The 26990-nt window shown below is 44.5% G+C and overlaps 1 protein-coding gene and 1 pseudogene across 1 annotated transcript in view; one reads left to right on the top strand and one right to left on the bottom strand.

Annotated features, from left to right (window-relative positions):
* The window catches only part of IFT172 (intraflagellar transport 172), a 32403-nt gene that overhangs the window by 4120 nt on the left and 1293 nt on the right, over positions 1–26990 (top strand). Inside the window, exons 6-47 of the mRNA XM_006910335.3 lie at positions 151–230; positions 454–541; positions 1338–1552; positions 2440–2563; positions 2979–3074; positions 3935–4096; positions 4455–4508; positions 4729–4832; positions 5007–5092; positions 7859–7971; positions 8816–8983; positions 11529–11665; positions 11909–12016; positions 13417–13501; positions 13790–13882; positions 14387–14464; positions 14707–14955; positions 15130–15208; positions 15421–15541; positions 15727–15871; positions 17142–17231; positions 17803–17900; positions 18073–18208; positions 18294–18410; positions 18717–18859; positions 19806–19899; positions 20050–20114; positions 20307–20487; positions 20718–20827; positions 20946–21075; positions 22888–22986; positions 23190–23299; positions 23430–23493; positions 23613–23699; positions 23978–24094; positions 24656–24766; positions 24933–25052; positions 25580–25675; positions 25894–25953; positions 26039–26137; positions 26463–26616; positions 26807–26898. Coding sequence (XP_006910397.1) covers positions 151–230; positions 454–541; positions 1338–1552; positions 2440–2563; positions 2979–3074; positions 3935–4096; positions 4455–4508; positions 4729–4832; positions 5007–5092; positions 7859–7971; positions 8816–8983; positions 11529–11665; positions 11909–12016; positions 13417–13501; positions 13790–13882; positions 14387–14464; positions 14707–14955; positions 15130–15208; positions 15421–15541; positions 15727–15871; positions 17142–17231; positions 17803–17900; positions 18073–18208; positions 18294–18410; positions 18717–18859; positions 19806–19899; positions 20050–20114; positions 20307–20487; positions 20718–20827; positions 20946–21075; positions 22888–22986; positions 23190–23299; positions 23430–23493; positions 23613–23699; positions 23978–24094; positions 24656–24766; positions 24933–25052; positions 25580–25675; positions 25894–25953; positions 26039–26137; positions 26463–26616; positions 26807–26898 — 4758 coding nt within the window. The remainder of the gene's footprint in view (positions 1–150; positions 231–453; positions 542–1337; positions 1553–2439; positions 2564–2978; positions 3075–3934; positions 4097–4454; positions 4509–4728; positions 4833–5006; positions 5093–7858; positions 7972–8815; positions 8984–11528; positions 11666–11908; positions 12017–13416; positions 13502–13789; positions 13883–14386; positions 14465–14706; positions 14956–15129; positions 15209–15420; positions 15542–15726; positions 15872–17141; positions 17232–17802; positions 17901–18072; positions 18209–18293; positions 18411–18716; positions 18860–19805; positions 19900–20049; positions 20115–20306; positions 20488–20717; positions 20828–20945; positions 21076–22887; positions 22987–23189; positions 23300–23429; positions 23494–23612; positions 23700–23977; positions 24095–24655; positions 24767–24932; positions 25053–25579; positions 25676–25893; positions 25954–26038; positions 26138–26462; positions 26617–26806; positions 26899–26990) is intronic.
* Positions 19572–19690, bottom strand: LOC112478598 (annotated as a pseudogene).

Here is a 26990-nt window from a genome sequence, read left to right as displayed (position 1 = left end):
AATGTTTCTGGAGAGAGAAATATGGTTAATCTTCTCCCTTAGCAGGGAATACAAAGGGACTGGTTTTTTGTTTTTTCTTTTTCTTTCCTTAGGACCTGGGTGAAATTGAAAGTAGCCTAACCAGACTTGTGTCCATTCTCCCATTTTCAGGTTCGTTTAGCAAACACTAAAACTAATAAGTCATCTACCATCTATGGGACAGATTCTTACGTGGTGTCACTGACAACAAAGTGAGTAAGGAAGAGTGGTATCACGTCCCAAGAGCATGAAAATGGTAGGAAAAAGTTATGGGGAAGTCTGGACTGGGAGGCCATAGTCTGCCAGGTGGTGGGGACTGGTAGCAGGAATCACAGGTTGGGCATTGTTCGACAGAGAAAGGGGACTTTCTTGGTGAGACAAATCCTCTAAACTCTTCTTGTATTTCTCTCCTTTCCTCCTTTCCCCCTTTTTCAGTTGCTCTGGGAAAGGAATTCTTTCTGGTCATGCAGATGGCACGATCGTTAGATATTTCTTTGACGATGAAGGGTCTGGAGAGTCACAAGTAAGAATTATGACTGCTTTGGGATAAAGAAATCCCAAGAGCCCTCATAGAGAAGGGTGGACATTAAGGAATTTATTTTGAGATGCTGGAAGAATTGGCTACAGGAGGAGACCTAAGGGAGAGAGTGAGTTGGCTGTGGTCACAGAGAAGATTTATGTTTAGGAGGCCAGAGCTTAAATTATGGGAAAGGGCGAATCAGGTGCAAGGGACTTGAGACAAAGGGAAATAAAGAGTCCCAAAGTAATGAAAAGTGAAAATTCTCATTTATGTGAAAAATATGTATATAAATTCATAGGAAAAAGAGTGGTTTACTCTAAAAAGGGAAAAAATAGAGGATAAGAAGAGTGTTCATGTTTGACATTGGTTCGAATCATGTATAGTAAGAATTACTTGTGTAATCATCAAATGCATCCCTCCTAAAAAAAGAAAAAGAAAAAGGAGCCAGTGCTCCCTATGGGCCCACAGGGTGTTGCTTAATGTGTAAGACGTCTCCCTTTCGGGGCCCTTATTAGGAGCACCTTAAAGATCTCCAACACATGACTATTTTAAGGTTTCCTCTTGAGCACAAGGTCAGTAAGTTCATACATATGTCATATATATGTGTGTGCAAGTATACGACAGAAAGACAGTGCGTGAAGTCTTCAGGGTTAAGGTGTGTTGGGGTGTGAAAATGTTGGGAGAAAGATTTCTGCAGAGTAGCATGGTTAGAGTGAGTATGTCAGGTGCTAGCAATGAGAAATTTCCAGGATGGAGTCCTCAGAGTCAGAGAGATTGAAACCCTCTACTTCTGTCTTAGGGGAAGTTGGTTAACCATCCGTGCCCACCCTATGCCCTGGCTTGGGCAACCCACAGCATAGTGGCTGCAGGCTGTGATCGGAGGATTGTGGCCTATGGAAAGGAGGGCCACGTGCTACAAACTTTTGATTATAGCCGTGACCCTCAGGAGCGGGAGTTCACCACAGCTGCAACAAGTCCGGGGGGTCAATCTGTTGTGCTGGGAAGTTATGACAGGTGGGTTCCCTTTGCAGTTGCATCTTCTGCCTTCTTTCTCTGTGTACACTCTTTGCCTTAGCCCAGTTATTCTCAGCCAGAGTGGGAGACTGGACCAGAATCAAGTGTATGTTGACAGACATTCTCAGGTTTAAATTCATGCACTTTCCTCTTCCTGTTCCTACCATTCATTGGCAGTTCCAAAATGCATATGCTGTTGTTGTGTCTCTATGCCTCTCCCTGGGATTCCACACCAGAATTTAGCTCTACTTTCTTTGTGTTCCCATTGCCCCTTTTCAGACCACTAGCTTAGTGTTTATCACATTATATTATACTTTGGTGTTTAAATCTATCTGGCTAAATTGAAGAGCTCTTGAGAAGAGGGCCTATTCATCTTTTTATCTCCAGTGGCTAGGTTTGCATCCAGTACATAACAGATGCTCAAATGTTTGGTGAATGAATAAATGATGGAACAGTAGATAAACAGCTGGGGTCTGGGACCCATCACTTCCTCGGAGTACTTTTAACCCCAGCTTTGTCCGTTCTTTCTATCTCCTTCAGTCTCATTGTGTCTTCCTGTTTTTTTCTTTCTTCTCTTAATTCTACCATTTCTCTTTTTCCATATTTGTCTACAGCTAACAACTCATTTATTTTTGACTAGGCATGTTCTCCATTTGTCTTCTCCACTTCCATCCCTCTTACTCCGTTTTACTTTTGACTCGATTTTCTCAACTTAACTTCCTTTGGACCGTTTTGTCCTCTCCTATAGACTCTGAGGTGTCTCTGTTCTCTTTTATTTTTCCTTCTTGCTCTGATTTTTAACAAGACTAATTTCCTTCAGTCACCAGCCCATTTTCCCTCTTTTTCTCATCCTCCATCTCTTTTAAAAGCCACATACTTTATTTCAGACTTCGGGTCCTCAACTGGAGCCCTCGAAGAAGTATCTGGGAAGAGGCAAAGCCGAAGGAGATTGCCAACTTATACACTGTCACTGCCTTGGCCTGGAAGCGGGATGGCTCACGACTTTGTGCGGTATGTTGTAAGTTAACTCCTTTCTGCATTGATGACTTTCTCCAAACAAGGAAAAAACCTGCCTTATTCTAAAGCACTCTCTCCTGACACTAGAGAATCTCCTCTTCCCTTTTGACCCCAGCCTAAAAATCTGATGCTACAGACAGGAAAGAGAAATTCATACTTTGTTGGAGGCCAGAAGGGACAAAGAGTTGTACAGGCAGGGCTGATTTCTCTCTACGTCTCGTCACTATGTGATGCCTTTGAGTCCTGTGATTGCCACCTCTTTTCCTGTTGGTACTTCCAAAAACTACCAGCCCTTTTACTGCCAACTCTCCTCTGGATTCTAGAACCTGAGTTTTAAGGGTATCTCTAGATCCGCCCCATGCCCGAGTACCGTGTGTGTTTCCCTTTATGCTGTCACTTTTCCTTGTAGGGCACACTCTGCGGTGGAGTAGAACAGTTTGACTGCTGCCTCCGAAGGAGCATTTACAAGAACAAATTTGAGTTGACATATGTGGGACCTAGCCAGGTAAGCAACTAAAAGCCTGCTGCACCAAGGTCTTGTCGTGGGTCATTCATCCTTGGAGTACTTGCCTGCCTTCTGTCCATAGCCACCGTGTCCAGTTTAACATCTGGCAGAGCTGTTCCGGGGAACAGAATGTGTCAGGGCAACTTTCCTACTATAGTTCTTCCAGCTTATTATAAGAAAAGGTTTAAACACCAGGCCTAAGGTGTATAGAGATTGCCACTTACATCTTCCTAATTTAAGACTTCACTGCCTAGATGATGTCCGCTGGGGAAGTTGATAAGTAAGATTATGAGGGTGAATTCTATTATAGTTTTAGGGCCTCTGAACTCATTGTGTATAATATTGTAAACTAATTTCTTAGTTCCTGAGCCCACTTTTCTTTTTTCTCTGTCTCTACACTCCTTTCCTTCCATTTATTATTAATTGATTATTTCATTCTTTCATTTTCTCCAGACACTATGGATCAGCACTGTTAGGCATTGAGAATTCAAAGACAATACACTGTCCTTTAATGGAGAAGGTTTTTCTAGCAGAGGAGACAAACATATCAAAAACTCACATAATACATAGATTTGTACAAATAGCTATGGGAACAGAGGGAGAGTGATTGGTTTTACCCAGTGGAACTTTTAGAATCATCTATACTGTAAGCATCGAAAGTGATAACATGTGAAAGCATTTCATAAATAGTAAAGCACTATGTGTCAGGTATCCTTATTACCAACACTATCCTAGGCCAGGTGAGGAAAGTAGATATTAGCTTCATTTAGCACTGTGGAGGTGGGCAAAGGGCACAGGATGTTCATCACTCTTGTGGGTTGGGGGAAGCCCAGGAATCTCACACTTGTCCCCTTACCAAGGTGATTGTGAAGAACTTATCATCAGGGACCCGAGTGATACTCAAGTCACACTATGGCTATGAGGTGGAAGAAGTAAAAATCCTGGGAAAGGAACGTTATCTGGTGGCCCACACGTCAGACACACTGCTGCTGGGGGATCTGAACACTAATCGCCTGAGCGAGGTGGGAACCAACATGGAAGGATGGGGAAGCGGGTATCTTGAGTTGCTGTTTTGGGGGAGCCAGAGTTTCTAAGGGGAAGATATTCATGGGATGCTCTTACATTCTGGTGTTGGGGACCTGGTTTCAGGGAATGAGACCCAGGAGGTTTAGACTCCTAGAATATGAATCACCACTGTTGGACCATTTTTTACACCATCCCTCAGAAACATAGGGACTAGGGCACCTCTGATATAGCACTTCTTTTATGTAATGTCAAAGCCTCCCCAAACTCCATCTCTCTGCTTCTCACTCTGTCCTTCTTTCAGTATTGTCTTGAATAGTTATCCACATTGTTTCCTGTCTTCTCCCCCTTTTACAGGTCGCTTGGCAAGGATCTGGTGGCAACGAGAAGTATTTCTTTGAAAATGAAAATGTGAGTAGAGCTTGAGTCCCCATCACCATCTCATTAAGCCTCCTTCCAGTTCCTGTGTCAGAGGATGGCAAGTGTCGAGGGGTCGAGGAGACAGCAGATAAAGGGGGAGGGTGAAATCGGCAAAGGAACAAAATAGAGAGAAAGGTGGGAGTCACTCTCCACTGTTTTTCTCTTTCTTCATGCAGCCTTTCCACCGTATAACAATTCCATTCATCCCCAGGTATGCATGATCTTCAATGCTGGAGAGCTAACCCTAGTGGAATATGGGAGTAATGATACTCTGGGTTCTGTACGTACTGAATTCATGAACCCCCACCTCATCAGGTAACCCCACAAGGTTCTCTAAAATTTGAAACCCGAAAGAATTCCTTTTTGACTTCTAACCCCTATGTCCTCATGTTAATCTGAAAACTTCATCCCAAATGGTATTTCGGAATCCTTGGTAAGCATCCCAACTGCCCTGGCCCATTTTGCCTTACCTTCCCCTTCACGTTTCAGTGTTCGTATTAATGAGAGGCGTCAGCGAGGAATGGAAGAGAATAAGAAATTGGCTTATCTTGTTGATATTAAGACTATTGCTATAGGTGAGTAAGACTCTCTCATAATTTTAATAACAAAGTGGATGTTTATAGTGCAGTTCTGTATCACAGGATTGGGTGTACTGGAGCATCCAGGAATCCGAGAGGCATCAGGTAAATGTGTGACCCTACTCTACAGTGTCAAATATGTCAAATATTCAAATCCATATAGGCGTGTCTATATCTAGATGTCTAAATCCAGATATATTGGTCCATATACAGGCCTGCGTATATAATTATTTATGTTCTCTAGGTATGTATCTTAGGGCTGGAAAATTGAGAGAACAACAACTAGCAAATTTATGAATTCTCCTGTTTAGACTTCATAGATCATAGACTCTTAGAACTTGAAGAGGCCTTATTTTCTATGTTTTGTCATTAGTAACTAGTGATGACAAACTATTTTCACAAATGTTTCATTTAGAAATCTTATTTTTTATCTATTAATTGTTAATTTTTTATTATGAAATGTTTCAAGCATGGGAAAAAAGTATAGAGAATGGCATAGTATTCGCTAAGACGTATATAGAGAATTACATACCTATATAATATAGTTGTAAAGAACAAGGCTCTGGAGTCAGACCTCCCATTTCTCTACTTAGTACCTGTGTGATCTTTGGTAAATTACTTAACCTTTCTGTGTCTCAGTTTCCTCATCTACAAAATGGAGGTAAAAATAGTATATACCTCAAATGAAAAGCACTTAGGTTAGTAGTGCCTAGTGCATAAGTGCTTAATAAATGTTAGCTATTATTATTAATATTATTATTATTATTTGTATACACATACTGAATTCTGTCAAATCCTAACATTTTATTTACCTTGGATCTTTATTCTCTTATTGAAGACATTTAAGTTGTTGGTTTTTCACTGTTATAATATTTCAATTCACTAAGGTTTACACCTAGAGAGGTATTGCTGAATCATAGAAAAGATACATCTTCAAGTTCACTAAATATTTCCAAATTGCTCTCCAAAGAGATTGTACCAATTTATGTTCCTACCAGCAGTTAGAGTTCCCCTTGTTCCACATTCTCTCCAGTACTTGAAATTTCCTAACTTCGTAATTTGGCTCAATCTAATTTATGTGACATAATATCTCATTGTATTATTTTGTTGTTGTTCATTTGTTTACTGGCTGTTTGGATTTCTTTTTCTGTGAACTGTCAGTTCATATCCCTTGCCTATTTTTAAAATCATGTTGTCTTTTTTTAATTTACTTTAAGGAGTTCTGTGTATGTTCATTTATAGCCTTTGATATTTTATCTTAACCTGTGACTTGTCTTTTCTCTGCTTTTCAGCATCTTGTCATGTTGAGAGACATTTAAAATTTTTAGTGTCCATTTTATCATTTTTTAAGAAGTAGTTTGTGCTTTTCTAAGAAGGTCTTTTTTAAGAAATCCTTCCCTAGTCCCTGGCATATTTTAACATTTGAAAATTTTGCTTTTCACCTGGAATTTATTTTTGTGTATAATATGGGTAGGGATATAATTTTATTTTTTCCACATGTTTTACCATTTATTGAAAGCCCTTTCTTCACCTAGTTGTTTGTAATGTCGTTTCTCATAAATCAAGTTTCCATATACACGTGGGTCTGTTCTTAAGGTATTTTTACATTTCATGAATTTTATATTTCACATCAGATTGCTGGGCTCAGAATGGTATCTATAGTGGAAATAATAATATAGTCCAATGGCCTAAGTTCCAGTGGCAATAATGAGCTACAAGACTGAAAGTCACCTCACTATGTAGGTTTTATCTTCAGTGTATGTAAAATGACAGCGTTCTTCTCTTAACCTCTCTGGGTCACTGACCCCTTTGAGTATCTAATGAAAAGTATAGATCCTTTCCCAGAAAAACAAAGATCCACACATAATTTAGTGTTCACAGAAATCAGGTCCCCACAGCTCTAGCATTCTATGATTCTACTTATAATTGGAACATCAAACATGGTGCTATCATTTTACTTTTTAATTAAAGGAAAATTCATTTTTAAGTTGCTCTTCACAGTTGTAGACCTTAGCTGGCATTCGGTCTTTAGCTTTAGCTCACATAACAAAGGCAGGTACATTGCTCATTAATAATGTGTATCAATAAGAGTTGCGAATGGGCTTTATTCAAGAGACTCCCTGAAAGCATCCTACTAGCCCTGTGTGGCCTAAGTGTCATTATTTCTTATATTGTCTACAAGATTCAGACCAAACCACAATATCCATCCTCTGCCCTGACCAGCCTAACTTTAGTCAGGGGTTCCTCTGATTCTGTATGTGGGCCTTCGCCACTGTCGGCCCCTCAGTGCTCTTACATCAGTGGCACTCAAGTGTGCAGGTAACTCCTTGGAGCAACTATGATCCTCAAGGTCATTTCATTCATAGGCTTTATCTTACTGGTGCGCCTCCTTAATGTGCTTAATACTGCCTTCCAGGGCTTTTGTGAATAGTAGAAGCCAGTTGTTCTGTAGTTCCAAACTACTATCAGACAACTCCAAGAGTCCCAGAGAGAATTATATTTTTTGATGGGTCTAGACCTTTGGAGTTAACTACAGAGTTAAACAAAACCTATATGATTTTAGAAGAACCCCAGCATCTTAAGCATCTTGGCAAGGTTTTGTTATATTGGTCATCTGCATCCCTTAGGACATAGTCTAGACTAATAAAACATTCGTAAAGCCCAACGTATGATTGTAAGGCCAGACTTTTGCAGGCTGCCTCATGTCCTGTGTATGATTATGTGGAATGTCTCTTCTTAACCCTGTCTCCTTTACTCTCTTAGTGGATTTAATTGGTGGCTACAACATTGGCACCATCAGCCATGAGAGCCGGGTGGATTGGCTGGAACTTAATGAGACTGGGCACAAGCTTCTCTTCAGGGACCGCAAACTTCGTGTGAGGAGGGTTACTAAGGCCTTAGCATTGGCTGGTCTATAGAGGATGTGATACTAGCTGCTACCAGGGATTGTGGGCGGCAGAATGGGACATAATTTCTTGGTGCTATGCCATTAGAATAGCAAAAGGCATAGAAGAATCAATGTTCTTTGATCTGATCTGATATCAACGATCTGATATCACAAGCCATCCTATATTACCCATAAGGAGATTGTATCATGATGGCACCAAGGTCAGTAGGGAAATCTGGGAGTTGGTTTCTCTGTTTTCACAAGCCTGAGTCATAATGGAACTTCCTTAACCCCGTGTTCCTCTTCCTCGTGCCTAGCTGACCTTTACCCACAACCACTGCTTCAGTGCTGTTTGGCTTCACTTGTTAGACAGCATTGCAGCTGGCGTGAGGACAGCCTCCTCCTAACCCCTTATTGATTTTTATCTCAACATGGTATCACCAAAGAGTTCAGCCTCAGGGACAAAGAGACTACCTGGTGATTTTTCATTTTATTTTCATTGTGATATGAAAGGCATGTCACAGATTTCCAGACCATTTAATTTGTCTGGTGGCCTTCATTTTGTAATCTAGTCTGGAAACTCTGGCCTAGAGTTATTCTAAGAATGAAAGTTTGACCTTCACCTAAGTCAAATTACTAGGATGTATATCTTTGCTCTTATTTGGCCAGAGTCAGAATATGCCATCTCTGCCTAAACTTCAAGGATTGCAGGTCAATAAGTTTTGAAATTCAGCATATACCCAACTGGTGGGTTTACCATTAGGGAAATGGTCAAGATCAGAAGACACCTCATAACCTCTTCTAATTATGCTGTCTACCTCTTCCATTTTCAGTTGCATCTATATGATATTGAAAGCTGCTCTAAGACAATGATCCTCAACTTCTGCTCCTACGTGCAGTGGGTCCCAGGAAGTGATGTGCTGGTAGCTCAGAACCGAAATAGCCTGTGTGTGTGGTACAACATTGAGGCACCTGAGAGAGTCACCATGTCCTCTATAAGGGTATGTCAATACCAGGCCACCTCAGACATAGTGTCAGGCTGATTAATTAGAGCACAGATGAGGCTCTGAAGGTTACTAGTTGCCCACCACCCATAATTTTTGTGATGGAGTCGATCAGCTTAGACTCCTTCCCCATAGTGAACCAGGCCCCAGATCTAGTCTCATGCAGATTCCTGACATTGTATTATTAGATGCTTGGAGTTTGGGTCTCTATTACAGTGGCCCTGAGAATTCATCACATCATAACTAGGAATTCCCTTAGGCTGGAAGATTCCAGCTAGGAGGGACAGTTCTGTCACTTCCTCATGTGCTGATTCTCCCTTATAAGCCTTTCGGAGTAGCAGTTCCTTTTTTCTCAGACTGCAGATCAGACCCTCTGTCCTATCCTACTGTATCACATACACTGAAGTAATCTTCCAAAATCTGGGAGGAACCTATGAAAATAGAAGAGAGGCCCCTGTGCCAGGCTAGGATGACTGGTGGGTGTGGCTAGAGCACTTGATACTCTCTTTTTGTTCTTTTTCTATATTCCTTTTTCTCCTTTCTTGCCTCATTTTAGACTGATTACGGTTGGATATTTTGGTTTGTTTGTCCTTTTTTAAACACCCATTTTTCACTTTTTTTTTTGCTTTGGAGGTTACATATCCTGTTTCTATAGTGGTTACCCTTGAAAATTTACCTTGTACCTAAATTATCGCAAACAATACGAGGACCTTACATGGCTTCAACTTTGATTACTTCTCCTTTGCCATTGTTGTCCAGTATTTTAGTTCTCTGTTATTATCCCCAAAGTTAGACATTATTATTTTGTACAGACAGAATTTGTTTAGATTCACCATCATGGTGCCAGTTTCTCTGTTCACCTCTTATTTTCACATTGCCAATCTTCCCGCTGGAGTTATTTTTCTTCTTGAAAGAAAGTCTTTTGATGGTAAATGCTCAGTTTTGATGATCTGAAAACCTTTTTATTTAGCCTTTGTTCTGGAAAGATGCTTGGACTCACTACCCAATTCTAGACTGACAATTAATTTTTCTTGGCCTTTTGCAAATAGTGTCCCATTGATTGACCTCCTTTGTGGTTCTGAGAAGTTTAACAGTCCTTTCCATACAGGTGATCTGTCTTTTCTCTCTGGTTGCTCTTCAAATCTTTTTCTTAGCTGTTTTGAAGTTTTACTACGGTGTGTCTTAATATAAATTCTATTGTATTTATCCTGTTTGGTATATATTGTGCTTTCTGTACTTCTGAGTATACAGATCTCTATCAATCTTAGAAACTTCTCAGCCATTATCTCTTCAAACACTGCTGCTTCACTTGCATTCTCTAGTCTCTCCATCAGAACTCCAGTTAGGCGTATGTTAGATTTCTTGTCCTGTCTTTTATTCCTTTTTAACTTCTTTCATATTTCCTTTCTCCTCGCTCCATGCTACCTTCTGGATAATTTCTTTAGGTACACATTTCAGTTCATTGATTCGCTTTCATCATTGTCTAATCTGCTATTTAAACCATCCATTGAGTTTTTCACTTTAAAAAAAAATTTAATTTTTTTATAAGGTTATATATTTTTTCTCCAAAATGCCTGATCATTTTTGATAGTTTCTTGCTTAATTTTTTTATTTCGTCTTTTAGGTCTTCAAACATTCCACATATAATTATTTTGTATTCCATGACTTTTTTAATAACTGATATTTTTAATATGTGAAATCTTTGGAGGTCCAAACTGTTGTTTGTAATTATTGTTTACTCTTTCTAGTGGTCTGTTAACTTGTATTTTGGTATATTTTTTATTATGAGCTCATATCACATTGAATTTTTTGGAATCCCGAAGACCTAAAATGGACATTTTCCTCCAGACATGATTTGTGTTTGCTTCTGCAGGAATCAGGCATATTAATTTTGTTCCCTTTACTGAAGGGAGGATCCCAGGTTTAATGAGAGATTCTCACATTTGACTTCCCCGTCCTGCTGGAGGACCCAAGGTTTATTCTCCTAATACTGTGTTTGCCTTCAGAGCAACTGTGCCCTTCCCATTTGCTCACCTCCCATATTTTCCTGCTCAGGTTTTAGCTTACTGACCTTTTTCCTTTTCTCTTCCCTTCCCTTCCTTTCCTTTCCTCTGTTTTTCTTTCATTTCTTCTTCCTTCCTTCTTTCCTTTCAGGGGGAAGGGTGGGAGAGGGGGCAGGAAGCATTCACCGTGATTTCTTCATTTGAACTCAGCAGTGCATTAAAAAGTATGCCAGGTATAAGCTGTATTTTAAGGGGAGGATCCTTAAGAATACCTAGTTATGGTACTGGTGGAAGCAGGAGTAGATGCCACCCTTTGTCACCGTACCTCCAGGCTTTAGCGCCTTTATAGCTGTGAGTGTGCTTTAACCCAAGTGCAGTACCATAGATAAGGAATTTTTATCTTCTTGGGAGAAGTTAAACATTAAGAAAACAAGGGCCACTGTAATTTCCTCTGTGTGACACTAGCATTGGGTGAGGGTGGGTCTGTTCTGCAGTGGAAACAACTAACCTGAAATTCGGGGCGGGGTGAATTTTTACAGGGTGATGTCATAGGTCTGGAGCGGGGCGGGGGAAAGACCGAGGTGATGGTGACCGAAGGTGTGACTACAGTTGCCTACACACTGGACGAAGGCCTTATCGAGTTTGGAACAGCCATTGATGATGGCAACTACACCCGGTGAGGGGATGGGCTGATAACCAGACCCAAGGTGATGGGAAAGACTGGTTTTGAGAGAGGAAAACCTGGGGTGGGTTGTAAAACTGGCCATATCTAAACAGGACCTGGTGATCCAAGGAGGAGATCAGACAAAAAGGACAAATAATTGCCTGGCCTTCCCGCCCACGCCCCATCATCAGTATTCCTTGTTTGTCTTCCTGACCCTGGACTCATCATTTGTGCTTTGGTTCCTTCCTTTGCCAGGGCAACAGCCTTCTTGGAGACTCTGGAAATGACCCCAGAAACAGAGGCAATGTGGAAAACCTTGAGTAAACTGGCGCTAGAGGCAAGGCAGCTACACATTGCTGAGAGGTGAGGGGGGGCTGTAGAACTGAGGTGCCCAGCGGCTACGAGGGCCGACCACGTGGGTGTTTTATGTGTGGGCTGCTCTTATCTACTATTAAGGCACTGCTTCCCTTCCCATGCCTACAGATGTAATAGATCCCTTCCACAGGACATCCTAGATTATAAAAGTATGTCTTTTACTGTTTTTGCTGTCCTTGCTAGTAACGAGGTGTGCCCCTTCAAAATCTGTAACACCCATACCCCCACAGTCCATGCATCGATGTATACATTCTGAGTATGGTATACGAGTGCAGTTAGTAGAGACAAACTTGGGAGTCCAGATTCTTTGAGTTCAAACCTTGTTTCCATTTACCAACTTATGTAACCTTAGAGAGATTATATAATCTTCCCAAGCCTTGGTGTCTCGATTTTCTCTATGTAAAATGGGGATAATATTAGAATTTACCTCAGAGGACGGTAAAGAAGAATGGCAGTGGCAGTGAAGACCAAGCAAGAGAATCTGTGCAGAGAGCACAGATTGTAAGTGCTCCATAAATGTCGCCTCCTGCTGCTTTGGTCAGGAGTCATCCTTAACCTTTTTTTTCCCATACCCTCCACAGCTAGACTATCAGCAAGTCCTAGAGACTCTGATCCAGGGTCTTCAAAATAATACGCTGAATCTCTTATTTGTCCAGCTCTATTGTCTCCACCCTAGAACCAGCCACCACCATCTCCTACCTGCAGTGTTGCAAAAGCCTCTTAAGTAATCTCACTAAGACTGTTCTTATACCCCTAAGATCCATTCATCCCATAGCAGCTGAAAAAAAACACATAAATTTGATTATGTCATTTACTTGCTCAGCACCTACCAGTAGTTTATTATTGTACTTAGAAAAGCGAAACTCTTTGCCATGTCCTAAGGCCCTACAATATTTGGCCTCTTCTTCCTTGTCATACCAGGTACCAACCTGCCCACTAGTCTCCAGCTGCACTGGCATCCTTTTGGCCCTTTGAGCTTACTGCTACCATAGGGCCTTTACGCAAGCTGTTCCCGCTGCCTTTTTCCTCATCTTACCATTACTGCCTCTTTCATGATTTCAGGTCTCACTCAGCTCAGATATCAGCTCCACAGACAGTCCTTTTCTGACTACCAACTTAAATAGTCCCCTCAGTTACTCTCTATAATATCACACATTTTCTTTTTCATTTTCTCAAATTATCTTTGTTTACTCATCTATTAATTATTCATTTCCACTAGAAAGTAAGTTCCCTGAGAGCAAGGCCCTCATCTGTCTTAACCCCTTTGTGTCTCCAGTTCTGGTAAGAACAGTGCCTGGCACATAATAGATACTCAGTATATACCTGCTGAGCCATTGAATTAATGATGATCCTATGATAACATTACTGTTATTACTTTCGTACTCCAGGTGCTTTTCTGCTTTGGGCCATGTAGCCAAAGCTCGGTTTCTGCATGAGACCAATGAGATTGCAGATCAAGTGTCTCGGGAATACGCAAGTATCATCCTCCTGATTTACTCAGTTTCTCCATCTGAGATTTCTCTTAGTCCTCGGCTCCACGATTCCTAGCTTTCCAGCCATAGCTAATGTCCTCTACGCTGCCCACCCCACCTGCACCTTAAATTGGACCATCTTGGAATTGCTTGTCAAACCTCAAGCCTCTAAGCCCCACGAAGTTTTTCAGCTTCCCAAATCTTTTAGCTTCCACGTCTCTCTCGCCTTCCTGTCTCAGCCCGCACAGACAGAACAACAGGATAACCAGGACCTCCTTTTTCCCTGCAGGGTGGAGAAGGAACAGACTTTTATCAGGTCCGAGCCCGTCTAGCTATGCTGGAGAAGAACTACAAATTGGCTGAAATGATCTTCTTGGAACAGGTAATGGGAGAAGAGAGACCTGACGGAAGAAGAGATCAGAGCGGGAAAAAAACGAGGCAGGGGAGGAAAGAGCACTGGTCGGCTGGGCTTCCAAAGATTTGGAAAGAACTTTTAGAGATGTTTATACCATTAATTTTGCTCCTCCATTTCCTCCTCTGCATTACTCCTTACAATTACTGTTGCTTTCGTAAAAAGTCTATCTCCCTTCGTACTCCAGAGCCTGTCTTTGTAATTCTTGTGCATGGAGGTAGATCCAGGTTTTGTGGGGTCCAAAGCTTGTACAATGTGCGGAGCCCTCTTTAAGTAGAACTGCCTTGGATGGGGCTTGCGCACATAAAGTGCCCTGAAGCTTAAGTTTCTTTTAGTTCACAGTAAATCCACCTCTGCTTATGTACAAGTAAAGGCCATGTGGGCTGGCATCTTAGCCAGGATGAGGAGAGCTTCCTGATTTCTGATCCTCATATCTTCCTGATGTTTCTCTTTCCTCTGCGTGGGTTCCTCTAGAATGCTGTTGAGGAGGCCATGGACATGTACCAGGAGCTACACCGTTGGGACGAGTGTATTGCTGTGGCGGAGGCTAAGGTACTGGTTCTGTCTTCTCCACAGTGGTTTGGAACTCGGTTCCACCAATATCAGAAACCTGCTTTTGCCATGGAGGCTGTAGGAACTGGAACAGGGTTGGGGCTCAGAGCTGATCTGGTGAGGAGTTAGAACATTGCTGTCCAGGAGGATTTCCATGGTTATGGTGGGATTGGAGAAGCATGGGAAGCAGCAGAGTGGGAAGGAGGGATGTGACTCCTAGTTCTCTTCTGTTGCGTGTCCAGGGGCACCCTGCCCTGGAGAAGCTGCGTCGAGGTTACTACCAGTGGCTGATGGACACACAGCAAGAGGAGCGAGCAGGTGAACTGCAGGAGAGCCAAGGGGATGGGCTAGCAGCCATCAGCCTCTACCTGAAAGCAGGGCTCCCTGCCAGAGCTGCTCGGCTGGTGCTGACCCGAGAGGAACTGCTAGCCAACACCGAGCTGGTGGAACACATCACCACAGCCCTTATTAAGGGAGAACTGTATGAAAGGGTATGGCTGCCTTCCTGTTCCTGTCCCTTGTCTCCAGGGCTCAGTGTCCCTGTCCTACCCAGGGGAGTCTTGGTGTGCATAGCCCTCCCTGACTGGCTATTCTCTTCCTTGTAGCACTGACACTTGATTCTCTATGTAGTAGGGGTATCATTATGATATAGTATGTGTTAACAGGCAGGTGATCTCTTTGAGAAGATTCGAAATCCACAGCGGGCCCTGGAGTGCTACTGTAAAGGCAACGCCTTCATGAAAGGTACTGTCCATCCACAACCCATCCTTCACTGTTGTAGACTCTTAACCAGACAGTTTCCCAACACCTATTTTGGTGCCTCTGTTCAGGATGACGGGCTTTACTTCTCCACAGCTCAACTTCTCACCTGTTTTCCACACCTCATTTCCCTGTCTTACTTTTCCTGAGTCCTCTCCTTGGAAGTCTGAGCTGAGTTGCCTCTCCATCTCCGGCAGCGGTGGAGCTGGCTCGGTTGGCGTTCCCAGTGGAGGTGGTGAGACTGGAGGAGGCGTGGGGGGACCACTTGGTGCAGCAGAAGCAGCTTGATGCAGCCATTAATCACTATATCGAAGCCAGGTATGGTGGTCTGGGGATGCAAAGGAGATTGGCATGAGGCGAGAGGTGCTGGGCATGTAACGGCACCAAAGCCTAAAAGGAGAGAGATCTCAAAATGTAGGGTGGAGTGTGCTCGAGGTGCCTCTTTACTTCCATCTGTCTTCCCCTTTCCTCAGACATATTTATGTCTTTCTCAACTATGCCAGGTGCTCCATTAAGGCAATTGAGGCTGCCTTGGGTGCCCGCCAGTGGAAGAAGGCAATTTATATATTAGATCTACAGGACCGGAACACTGCGTCCAAATACTATCCTCGTGTGGCCCAACACTATGCATCTCTGCAGGAGTATGAGGTGAGGAAAAGCCCCTTTCTGCAGCCTGAGGTCATGGAATACAGGATAACGGGAGAACCCAGAACAGGAAATGGAAGCCACCTCACCAAATCCTTTCTGGGGCCCAGCAGCATTACCATCCCAAATGGGAAGAACGTAGTTTACTGCCTTATTTCATTCCAACATGACACAGACCCCTCTACCACACATAAGAGCAAGTCTCTAGCTCTCCTGTGCCAGTATGAGTGATCCTTCATGAATAATTCCAACTGAGTTATAATATAGAATTGCCTTGCATTGCAGAAATTCGAGGCCTTTTTATTTGATTTTATTTTTTAATTACAATGGATACTCAGGATTATTCTATATTAGTTTCAGGTGTACAGCATAGTAATTAGACATTTATGTAACTTACAAAGTGATCCCCCCGATTAGCACCCACCTGGCACTATACGTAGTTATTACAATATTATTGACTGTATTCCCTATGCTGTACTTTACATCCCCATGACCGTTGTGTAAGTACCAATTGTACTTCTTAATCCCTTCACCTTTTTCAACCAGCCCCATAACCCACCTCCCACCAGACGATCATCGGTTTGTTCTCTGTATCTATGAGTCTGTTTCTGTTTTGTTTGTTCATTCATTTTGTTCTTTAGATTCCACATATAAGTGAAATCACATGGTATTTGTCTTTGACTTATTTCACTTAACAAAATACACTCCAGGTCCATCCAGGTTGTCCCAAATGGTAAGATTTCATTCTTTTTCATGGCCGAGTACCAGTCCATTGTCTATATGTACTACATCTTCTTTACCCAGTTGTCTATTGATGGGCACTTAGGTGGCATTGATATCTTGGCTACTGTAAACAACACTACAGTGAACATACAGGTGCATATATTTTTTTGAATTAATGTTTTGGATTTCTTCAGATAAATGCCCAGAAGTGGAATTGCTGGGTCATAAGGTAGTTCTATTTTTAATTTTTTGAGGTACCTCCAGACTGTACCAATTTGCAATCCCACCAACAGTGGGTTCCCTTTTCTCCACATCCCAAGGCGAGGCCCTTTTGAATTCCTGTTGTATTGTCCTCATACTGTTTTTTGGCTGGTCTTTTTTTCAAAACAGTAGAAAGTCTGAGACACCCATAGTCATCTTTTCTCCTCCATTACTGTACAGTAATGGTATCCCAGGCTCTGCTCCATCCCAGCTAAGGTGGTTCTTTCCTCCTACAGGCTGCTTTAACTCTGTTGTTCTAACATTTCGCATCTGCCTCTCTCATCCACAGATTGCTGAGGAGCTCTACATTAAGGGAGACCGGACAAAAGATGCGATAGACATGTACACCCAGGCCGGCCGCTGGGAGCAGGCCCACAAGGTAGACAAGGGGATGGAGTTCATGATAAGAGAATTCTGCCTTTGTGGCTGTGGTGCCACTTTCCTTAGTCTCTGATCTCCCACTTCCATGTGTTCCCAGAAAGCTGAGCAAGTACCAGAATAAAGTCTGGGTAACTTTGATCCCTAGCCACGGGGACAGGCAAGAGTGAAGAGAGCCTGTATTCCCAAACCTATAATTCTGAAGAGCAGATGGGTCTGGGAGCCGGGGAATCTGGAATACCACTCTTAACGCTCTAGTGACCCGGACAACTATGTTCTCGCTCCTGCTCCCAGAATGCAGTGGGCACAGTAGGAGGATGGTAACAGGAACATGTGCCCCTAGAACAGGGTACCTCTGACCCTCCTGCCTTAGTGGAATGTAGTTCTTACCTTACTCCTTATGTGCTTGAAATTCCCTGAGCTGACTGTAAACCAAACTCCTGTGGCTGATGGCAAAGTTCAGAGTTCCTGAGAAAACGGGCTTCCTTAAGCCCCACTTCCCTGATCGCTCTGCATAACCCTCTGCTCCTCTTGGGAACCGGCACCTGAGGCTATTCTTGCTATGTGCACAGCTGGCGATGAAGTGCATGAGACCAGAAGATGTGTCGGTGCTGTACATCACCCAGGCTCAGGAGATGGAGAAGCAGGGCAAGTACCGCGAGGCTGAAAGGTGAGCCAAGGCCCCACAGTAGGTGTGGAGGGAGATGAGTCTTCAGGGCTGGAGGGTTGGATGGGGTCGGAGGGTATGTGCCCTCTGCCCAGAAGGCAGTGGGACCTCTTAGGAACGATCTGGCAGCAGGAACGTGGGTCTAGGAGGCCCCAGGTCTATCTCCCATCCCCAGGCTGTACGTGACAGTGGAAGAGCCCGATCTTGCCATCACCATGTTCAAAAAGCACAAGCTGTATGATGACATGATCCGCCTGGTAGGGAAGCACCACCCAGATCTCCTCAGTGACACACACCTGCATCTGGGCAAGGTGAGCCCTTCTCCTGTCCCTGCCCATCTTTTCCTCAAATAGGCTCCACCTTCCCCTCTCTCCATCCTGACCCACCTTTCCCCAGGAGCTGGAGACTGAAGGCCGACTACAGGAGGCTGAGTATCACTACCTCAAGGCCCAGGAATGGAAGGCAACAGTGAACATGTACCGGTCCAATGGGCTTTGGGAAGAGGCCTACCGGGTAAGGATTCCAAGCCACACTGGGGGTACAGCCATCCTTCTCCCCACTCTCAAGTGACCGTCTAGTTCTAAACTGGCTGTGGTTGTCTTTGAAAGATGTCCACACCTACACACAGAAATTCTCATGTAATTTTAAGGGTTTGTGGACTACCTGAAATCCATCCTTGGACCCTAAGCCATTTAAGAGATGCTGTTGTTCTAACCCAGGTACCTGATCTTTGTCAAAGCCGAGGTCAGGTCGGAGATGAGAAAGGAGCAGCCAGGTACCCCTTGCACTGGAGGATTGCTGAGTGGCTTTGCTTTACAGGTGGCCAAGGCTCATGGAGGAGCTAATGCCCACAAACACGTGGCTTATCTGTGGGCCAAGAGCCTGGGAGGAGAGGCTGCAGTTAGATTGCTCAATAAGCTGGGACTCCTGGAAGCTGCTATTGACCATGCTGCTGACAACTGGTGAGGCCCTAGCCTTCTCTCAACTGACCCCTTTCCAGACAGAGCCTCTACATAGAGAAAGAAAATTGACATATAACTAAAAAGTACTTCTAAAAGCTGAGGCAGCGTGAAGAAATGTGGAAAGGAGAGATCCTTGAAAGGACCTGTGGAGAGGCAAGAATGAATTAGTAACTCTGCCCCCGTTCCCTGAAGGCTCAGAACAGTGTTTCATCTTTGGCTGTTCTAAAGAGAAGGGTGGAGAGAGAACAGCTTTGCAAGCTAAATGCACTAAACCAGTAACTTCTGAGTAATGCAAGTGTGATTCCGTTAAATGCAAAATTAGCTTTTCTTCAGTAAATGTTAGCAATGCCAGTAGTAATGCTGCATCCTGTCTGAGCACTGAGGGCAGCCTTACTCTTTTCGAGAGACTTTTTCTGCTAATATAGATGTGGCTCAGGAGGAGGTGGGAGCACTAGGATAGCACTGTGTTAAGAGGCTCACTCCTCCTTTCCCCTCCCTTCCCCTCCCTCCTGCCCATCCACTCCTTCACACTCTCTCGGGAAACACAGGCTTTTTCAAGTGTCTCCTGATCCACGGTGATGCAATCATCTCAGGGCTGCCTGCCTATCTTCCTTTACATCTGTCTGCTTTTCTATTACTTCATATCAATGCTCACTTTCTTTCTTTTTCTTCCTTCCTTTCCTTCCTTTCTTTCTTATTTATTTATTTAAAACACCTACAGCACCTGGTATTCCTGGGTGGTCCCGCATCCAAGTACTAACCAGGCCCAACCCTGCTCAGCTTCCGAGATCAGACAAGATCGCACACGTTCAGGGTGGCTTGGCCGTAGACTCAGTGGTTTTTCTTAATCTGCCCCTTCTCTGTTTTCTCTTGCTCTCTCTTTCTCTTTTTCTTTTACAGTAGAAAGTATTGAGTAGGCAAACCTTATCTGCACCTTCCCTTTCAGCTCCTTTGAATTTGCTTTTGAACTCTCTCGGCTGGCCCTCAAGCACAAAACCCCTGAGATTCATCTCAGATATGCTATGTACCTGGAGGATGAGGTATGGATGTGATTCTTCTCCATTGCTTTGATCCTGGCCATAGAGCCCTCCTTTCCATCCCCTAGCTCACTGCTGCCAGGCATTCACACCTCCTGCCTCATGACTGCTTGTGATGCCAGTCTCCTCATCCTGTATGGCTGTCTTTCTTTCTTTTTTTTTGAAGAGGCTGAAGCTGAATTTATTAGGGCCGGTAAACCCAAGGAAGCAGTCCTCATGTGAGTTACTCCATGAATTCCTTCATCCTGTCCTCACAGTGCCAGCCCTAGGATCTTTTACTGTCATCCTCACCTTCATCTAAAGCTAGTACCAATAACTCTTATACCCCATCAGTGACATGGTTGTTTGCCTCTCACTGTTGAGACCTCAATCCTATACTTAGCCTCTCCCATGTCCCCATCTGGGAGCAGGTTTGTCCATAACCAGGATTGGGAGGCTGCTCAGCGTGTGGCCGAGGCCCATGACCCTGACAGCGTCGCTGAGGTGCTTGTGGGACAGGCCCGGGGGGCCTTGGAGGAGAAGGACTTTCAGAAAGCGGAAGGACTACTGCTTCGAGCCCAGAGGCCAGGCCTGGCCCTCAATTATTATAAGGTTGGGCACTGGATTCAGGGCCATGAGGGGAGGGTGAGAGTGTATGAGAACACTACACCGACCTCTGATACTGAGAAAGATCAGGAGGTTAGCACTGGGGAGGTGGAAGGAGAGAAAGGAACGAGAAGAGAGGTCCAAATACCCAGGAATCAGTGGGCCATAGCACACGTGTAGCAGTTGGAAGCTGTCATGCCTGCCTCTACCCTCCTGATACCTGCAACTCTGAGCAGGAGGCTGGATTATGGAGCGATGCCCTGCGGATTTGCAAGGACTATGTACCTGGCCAGCTAGAGGCTCTGCAGGAAGAGTATGAGCGGGAAGCTACCAAGAAGGGGGCCAGGTATGAAGCCGGGGGTCCGGAAATGTTGGCAAGGCTAGGTAGTGGGTCATAAGTTGTGCATAGGATAGGCCACGCTGCCCCTCCCTATTCCTGGTCATAAGCACTCTCCTCTCTACAGGGGCATGGAGGGACTCGTGGAGCAAGCGCGACAGTGGGAGCAGGCCGGAGAGTATAGTCGTGCGGTTGACTGCTACCTCAAAGTGCGGGACTCAGGAAGCAGCAGCCTGGTGGAGAAGTGCTGGATGAAGGTGAGGTCTGCCACACCTTCCCTGGCCCTCTGCTTCCCCAGGCCTCCGTTCACACCCAGCATTCCTTCTCAGACATTCATCTTTTTCCTCTTGTGCCTTTTTGTTTTCGATCAGGTCGTAGGTATCTACTGAGTGCTTGCCAGATGCTAGATCCAGAACCTATGAAGGCTATAAATGGGCATGTAAGACAGAACCCTGACAGCCAGAATTTGGGAGGAGTTAGGCTAACATGTGGCTCAGTTAATGAATACTGTATATGAGTGATCATTCCGTGGTCACTAAAGTCTGTAATTCAAAGTGAAGTTCAGAGAAGGGTGAGATCTTCATGGGTTGAAGGAATCAGGGAGGCTTTGTGAGGAAGAAGACAGACCTGGGACCAGAGCTGGAAGGGCAGATCTAGACCCTGAGCTGGGGCCAGATGGAAGCCATGGAGAACACAGAGTCTTCTGCCCAGGAGCTCCTGAAAAGAGCCTCAAGCAGATTAAGCCAAGCCAATATGGTTCATCAGTTCTAAGACATATATATAAAATCACATCTTAGTATCTTTGAGATCAGGATACACATACAGTTTAAATGATGTGTTTTAGATTCAGGGAAATATGGTATTAGGAGTTATGAGGGGGCAAGACTGATCAGCCCTGTAAACAAAATGTTGATGTGATGATGCCCTTGCAAAATTTCCTTTAGGCTTCTGAGGCCTTGTAATCGAATAGCCCTTTAAAATTGGAAGGGAAGGAAGTAGAGCGAAGGACCGATGATTGGTTATGAGAGTTTAGCAGATTTTAATCAGCAAGTATTTATTAAGCATCTGCTGTGTCTTACTGTGGGGCATTGTTTACATGGGTCTGTGCATGACTGGACCTTCAGATTGGTCAGAGGATGGCTTCCTGGATGGGGGACACTTTAAGCCTTGAAGGATTTGGCAGGTAAAGAAAGAGAGGCAAGAAAAAGTAAGGAAAAGATCAGGAGGATTAGCATAATCTATAACTAAATTAAACCATGTGGAAATTAAAATCTGGTAAGGATGTCAGCATCACAGTGGGAATAGAGTGAGCTTATAGAATTTGAGTTTGTAGAATTACTGAGTTTTAGGTTTGGAAGGTGTTTCCAAGATATCTAGACCAGCACCGTCCAATAGAAATATAGTGCAGGTTGCAGAGGTAAGTCACATGTTATTTAAAATTTTCTGATTAGCTACATTCAAATATGTAAAAAGAAACAAGTGAAAATAATTATAACATTTTATTTAACCCAATATATCTAAACTATTATTTCAACATATAATCAATATAAGAATTTTTTGAGATATTGTACATTCCTTTTTTCATGCTAAGTCTTTGACATCCACTGCGTATTTAACCTTATAGCCCATCTCATTTGGGACTAGCCACATGTGACTAGTGGCTCCTGTTCTGGACAGTACAAATCTAAACCAACCATCACTCTTATAATGAAGAAACTGAGGCTCAGAAAAGCCCAACACAAATATTTACAGAATGTCCTGGACTCCTATTTTAGGGTGTCTTTCTCTATACCACGCTATCAAGATTCTATCTGTGGCAAAGAACTTGAGAAACCAGTTTGTCAAAATGGCAGGACCAAATGCAGTGACCTTAGACAGCAAAGAGAATGTCTGAAGGAGAATGAGCTAAGAGGTACTAGATAGGTCCTCTGATGGGCATTTAAAGGCTCCGATGGACCATGAGGCAGGCCTTTCCCAGGAGCAGAAGGTGAGGGAGAGTTTATGAAAGTTGGCAACTAGAGAAAAAACCAAATCAAGCCAAGGACTCCATCTTCTGTTCAACCACCCAGGCAGCTGAACTCTCTATCAAGTTTCTGCCTCCCCAACGCAGTCTGGAAGTAGTTCGGGCTGTAGGACCCCAGCTGATTGGAATTGGAAAGCACAGTGCAGTAAGTAGGGTGCGGGGACTGAAAAGACATCGACTCCACAGAGATGGGTGGAATGGTGATACCTACACGCAGGAAAGTGTGTGAGGTGGGCCTCTTGGCAGGTGTGGCATGTGGTTCTGGGAAAACAGAGGGGAGAGTTTACAGAGGGGAAACTAAGAAGTGGAGGGGAAAGATTACCTCCAGTCTCTGATTTCCCACCTCAGGCTGCAGAGCTCTATCTGAACCTGGACCTGGTCAAGGAAGCCATCGATGCTTTCATTGAGGGGGAGGAGTGGAACAAGGCCAAGCGTGTGGCCAAGGAGTTAGATCCCCGGTAAGCGTACACCCACTTCTCACTGGGAAATTCTCTTTGATTTCCTTTTGTAAAGACTGGGAGAGAGTTCTCATGGGAAGGGTGTGCATCCCGGGACCATCAAGTGTGAGATTTCTACACATCTTCACAGGTATGAAGACTATGTGGACCAGCACTATAAAGAGTTCCTCAAGAACCAGGGCAAAGTGGACTCGGTGAGACTTGGGGAGTTAGCAGGGGGCAGAACACATGGGGAGGCTCAAGAGATTCTCTCCTTCTGCCCCACATGTCACCTCTTTCCTTGCATAACTCTGTCTTTTTAATTGACCCATAGCTGGTGGGTGTGGATGTGGTGGCTGCTTTGGACCTGTATGTGGAGCAGGGCCAGTGGGACAAGTGCCTTGAAACGGCTACCAAGCAGGTAATGCCCTCTTCCTCCCATGCCCAGCCCCTCCTGTACATGTTCTCTTGCCCCAGAGCTGTATCTCTCCAAAGCCCAAACCCCAAAGATACCTAATCAATATCAGAGCGCTCAGTCTTCCTCACTCTGAAGTTGGGGTCAGAGGCCAAGCTGGGCCTGGGTTGCATAGACCTTTTGCCTCCTGAACAAATCCACAGCCTCAAGTCACCACCCCACCCTCACTGCCCGGTCTTACTGATCCCATCCTCCCCAATATTTTTCCTCCACCCTCCGGACAGAACTACAAGATTCTGCACAAGTATGTGGCTTTGTATGCGACTCATCTGATCCGAGAGGGTGGCTATGCCCAGGCACTGGCCCTGTATGTGCAACACGGAGCCCCTGCTAACCCACAGGTACCAGCTTGCACCTGGGGATGAATGTATCCTCAAGGAGATTGTTTCCTTCTCCTCAAGAACCACCTACCCCCTCAAAAACTGTCTTAAAGGAGTCTTTGATCAACATCATGCCCAGAGACCCAGGCTACTCTCTTCTGAAGTATATAGCCTCTCTGGAGGATTTAGCCATTGGAACACACCAGCTACCTCCCAAGCTCTTAGCTGGCACACAGAGAACAGTCTTTCAGAGATAAATCCCGCACACACCTCTAGGGCCTCATTGACTTCCTCTAGTGAATGGACTCTGCTCTCCTATCTGAGCATCACAGCTCTTTGGAATATTAGCCCATTCACACTGTGACTGTGTATTCGCGTTCACACATTTGTCCACAGTCACAGCACCAGTTAGTAAAAAATTTCCTTCCTCTTTTTCTCTCTTCCCTAAAAAATAATCAACATTCTTTTCCATCACTGGCCCCTAGCTCCTCTACACACACACATTTACAGCCTGTTCTACTCTCTTTGACCCCACTTCCACCGACCTTCTCACTCAGCTCCTTTTCCCCCCTCTACCTTCAGAACTTCAACATCTACAAAAGGATCTTCACTGACATGGTGAGCTCACCTGGGACCAACAGTGCTGAGGCCTATCACACCTGGGCTGACCTTCGGGATGTCCTCTTCAACCTGGTGAGGAAGTCGGGTCGACAACAGTGATAAGGCTACTCCCTGTCCTTGTCTCTTCTTTCATGCATATATATCTTATTATACCTTCCTCTGTCCAGGTGGCCATGAGTTGACCACTCTGTGGCCTTGGTACTCCTCTGACCCAGGCTGTGCTCTCTTCCTACTCTAGTGTGAAAACCTGGTGAAGTCCAGTGAGGCAAACTCTCCAGCCCATGAAGAATTTGAGACGATGCTGCTGATCGCTCATTACTATGCTACTCGCTCTGCAGCCCAGAGTGTCAAACAGTTGGTGAGATGGAGGGGGGAGGAGCACCTGAGTCTTAAGGACACCATCTGCAAATGTATGATGTCAAATGAATTAAAGTTCTGGATTCTCAAGCTTGGCCCACTTTTCTCTTAACTTCTCTCTGTTTAGATAAATCTTTAAGCCTTGCTGAGATGGCTTTCTTCCCATACTCCTTTGATCTCCTTAGGGCTCTGTGCCCTCATAGCTCCAGCCTCGTTATGCTTAAACATTCAAATCCCATTTGTTTTGACCTCTTATACACATACCTTTGGCTTATTCATGATAGTAATTGTTCATTTCATGTACTTGGATGATAAAATTCTAGAGTTGGAAGGAAATTTAGAAATAACCTATGCCCAGCTCTACTGTGCAGGTGGAAAAACTAAGACCCTAAACTGCTTGAGATCCAGAGCAGTTTAATATTGATTATTGGTTTTCTGGTTCTGTGGCTGCCTTAGTTATAAGGTAATTGGTGTGGTGGCTCAGTCACTGTAGTGCCAGGATCATAATGCTTTGACTTTAATCCATAGGAAACTGTGGCTGCCAGGCTTTCTGTTTCGCTCTTGCGTCACACCCAGCTGCTACCTGCAGACAAGGCCTTCTATGAAGCAGGCACTGCTGCCAAGGTGAGCTGAGATGAGGAAGGGTGGGGTTGAGGAGGTAAGGAAATCAAAAATTGGAAGGTATAATGTCTCATCTGCTCAGGTAGAGCAAATCTGAGTGTGGGGCTGATGTTAAGGAGAATATCGTTTTCCTGTATCTTCCTGATTCTTCCCCCTGCCTGCATTCTGGAGAAGCAGCATCCAAGCCCGGCTGCTCACTCCCACTTGCAACTTTTTTGTAGGCAGTCGGCTGGGAGAACATGGCATTCATCTTCCTCAACCGCTTTTTGGATCTGACTGATGTGAGTATGGAACTAGTGCCCAGAGCTTGGGAGGTTTTGCCTGTCACAAGCCGTTCCTACCCCATGGCTGCCCACTCTGCTGCAGGCAATCGAAGAGGGGACTCTGGATGCCCTTGACCACTCTGACTTTCAGGATACAGACATTCCCTTTGAGGTGCCACTCCCAGCCAAGCAACATGTACCGGTAAGGGAACAGGATTGGAGAACAGGAGGCCTCACCAGTGTTGAGTGCACTGAGAAGGGAGGCACTTTAGGTTGGTCCTCCCCACCCTTTGTACCAGGCATCGGTCAGCAACACCCTTAGAAGGGCCTCTGCCTCATCACTGCTCTTTCAGGAAAAGCAGAAGCAGAGGAAACAGCTGAAGCCGTGACTGTGACCCTCAATCCAAGGAGCATCATTTATGGTTGAAAGGATAGCTCAGAGACCGTCCCCCGCCACACACACTCACCACCCTCAATTTGCCCTGCATGGCCCTGCGTAAAGCCACTGTTTCCTCTATTCTTCCCAGGAGGCCCAGAGAGAAGAGGTTCGAGACTGGGTGCTCACGGTCTCTATGGACCAGCGGCTGGAGCAAGTTCTGCCTCGAGATGAGCGCGGTGCCTATGAGGCTTCCCTGGTGGCGGCAAGCACTGGAGTCCGGGCACTGCCCTGCCTCATTACAGGTACAGAACCCTACAGCACCCTACATTCTGTGGTGGGTAGAAAGGAGAGAAAAGCAGCAGGATCAAGAAACTTTTACTGTGATTCAGTAAAGGACAAAGAGGATAAGAACATCCTACTTTCTACCCCTTAATTAGTTTTCCCCCTCAATCCCTCTCAAACCTCAGTTCATTTTCTTTTCTTCCCCCACAGGATATCCCATTCTGAGGAACAAAATTGAATTTAAGCGGCCAGGGAAGGCAGCTAACAAGGACAACTGGAATAAGTTCCTTATGGCTATCAAGGTTAGAGAGGGAGACTTGAAGGATGGGGCAGGGAGAGCAGCACTGAAGAAACAATCCCACTGGAAGGGTGGGATTGTCAAGAAGGTCCTGAG

This window comes from Pteropus alecto, unplaced genomic scaffold (genome assembly GCF_000325575.1).
Source record: "Pteropus alecto unplaced genomic scaffold, ASM32557v1 scaffold61, whole genome shotgun sequence".
Classification (NCBI taxonomy): Eukaryota; Metazoa; Chordata; class Mammalia; order Chiroptera; family Pteropodidae; genus Pteropus; species Pteropus alecto.
The sequence above is the reverse complement of the archived record's forward strand: the minus strand, read 5'-3'. Positions and strand labels throughout refer to the sequence as shown.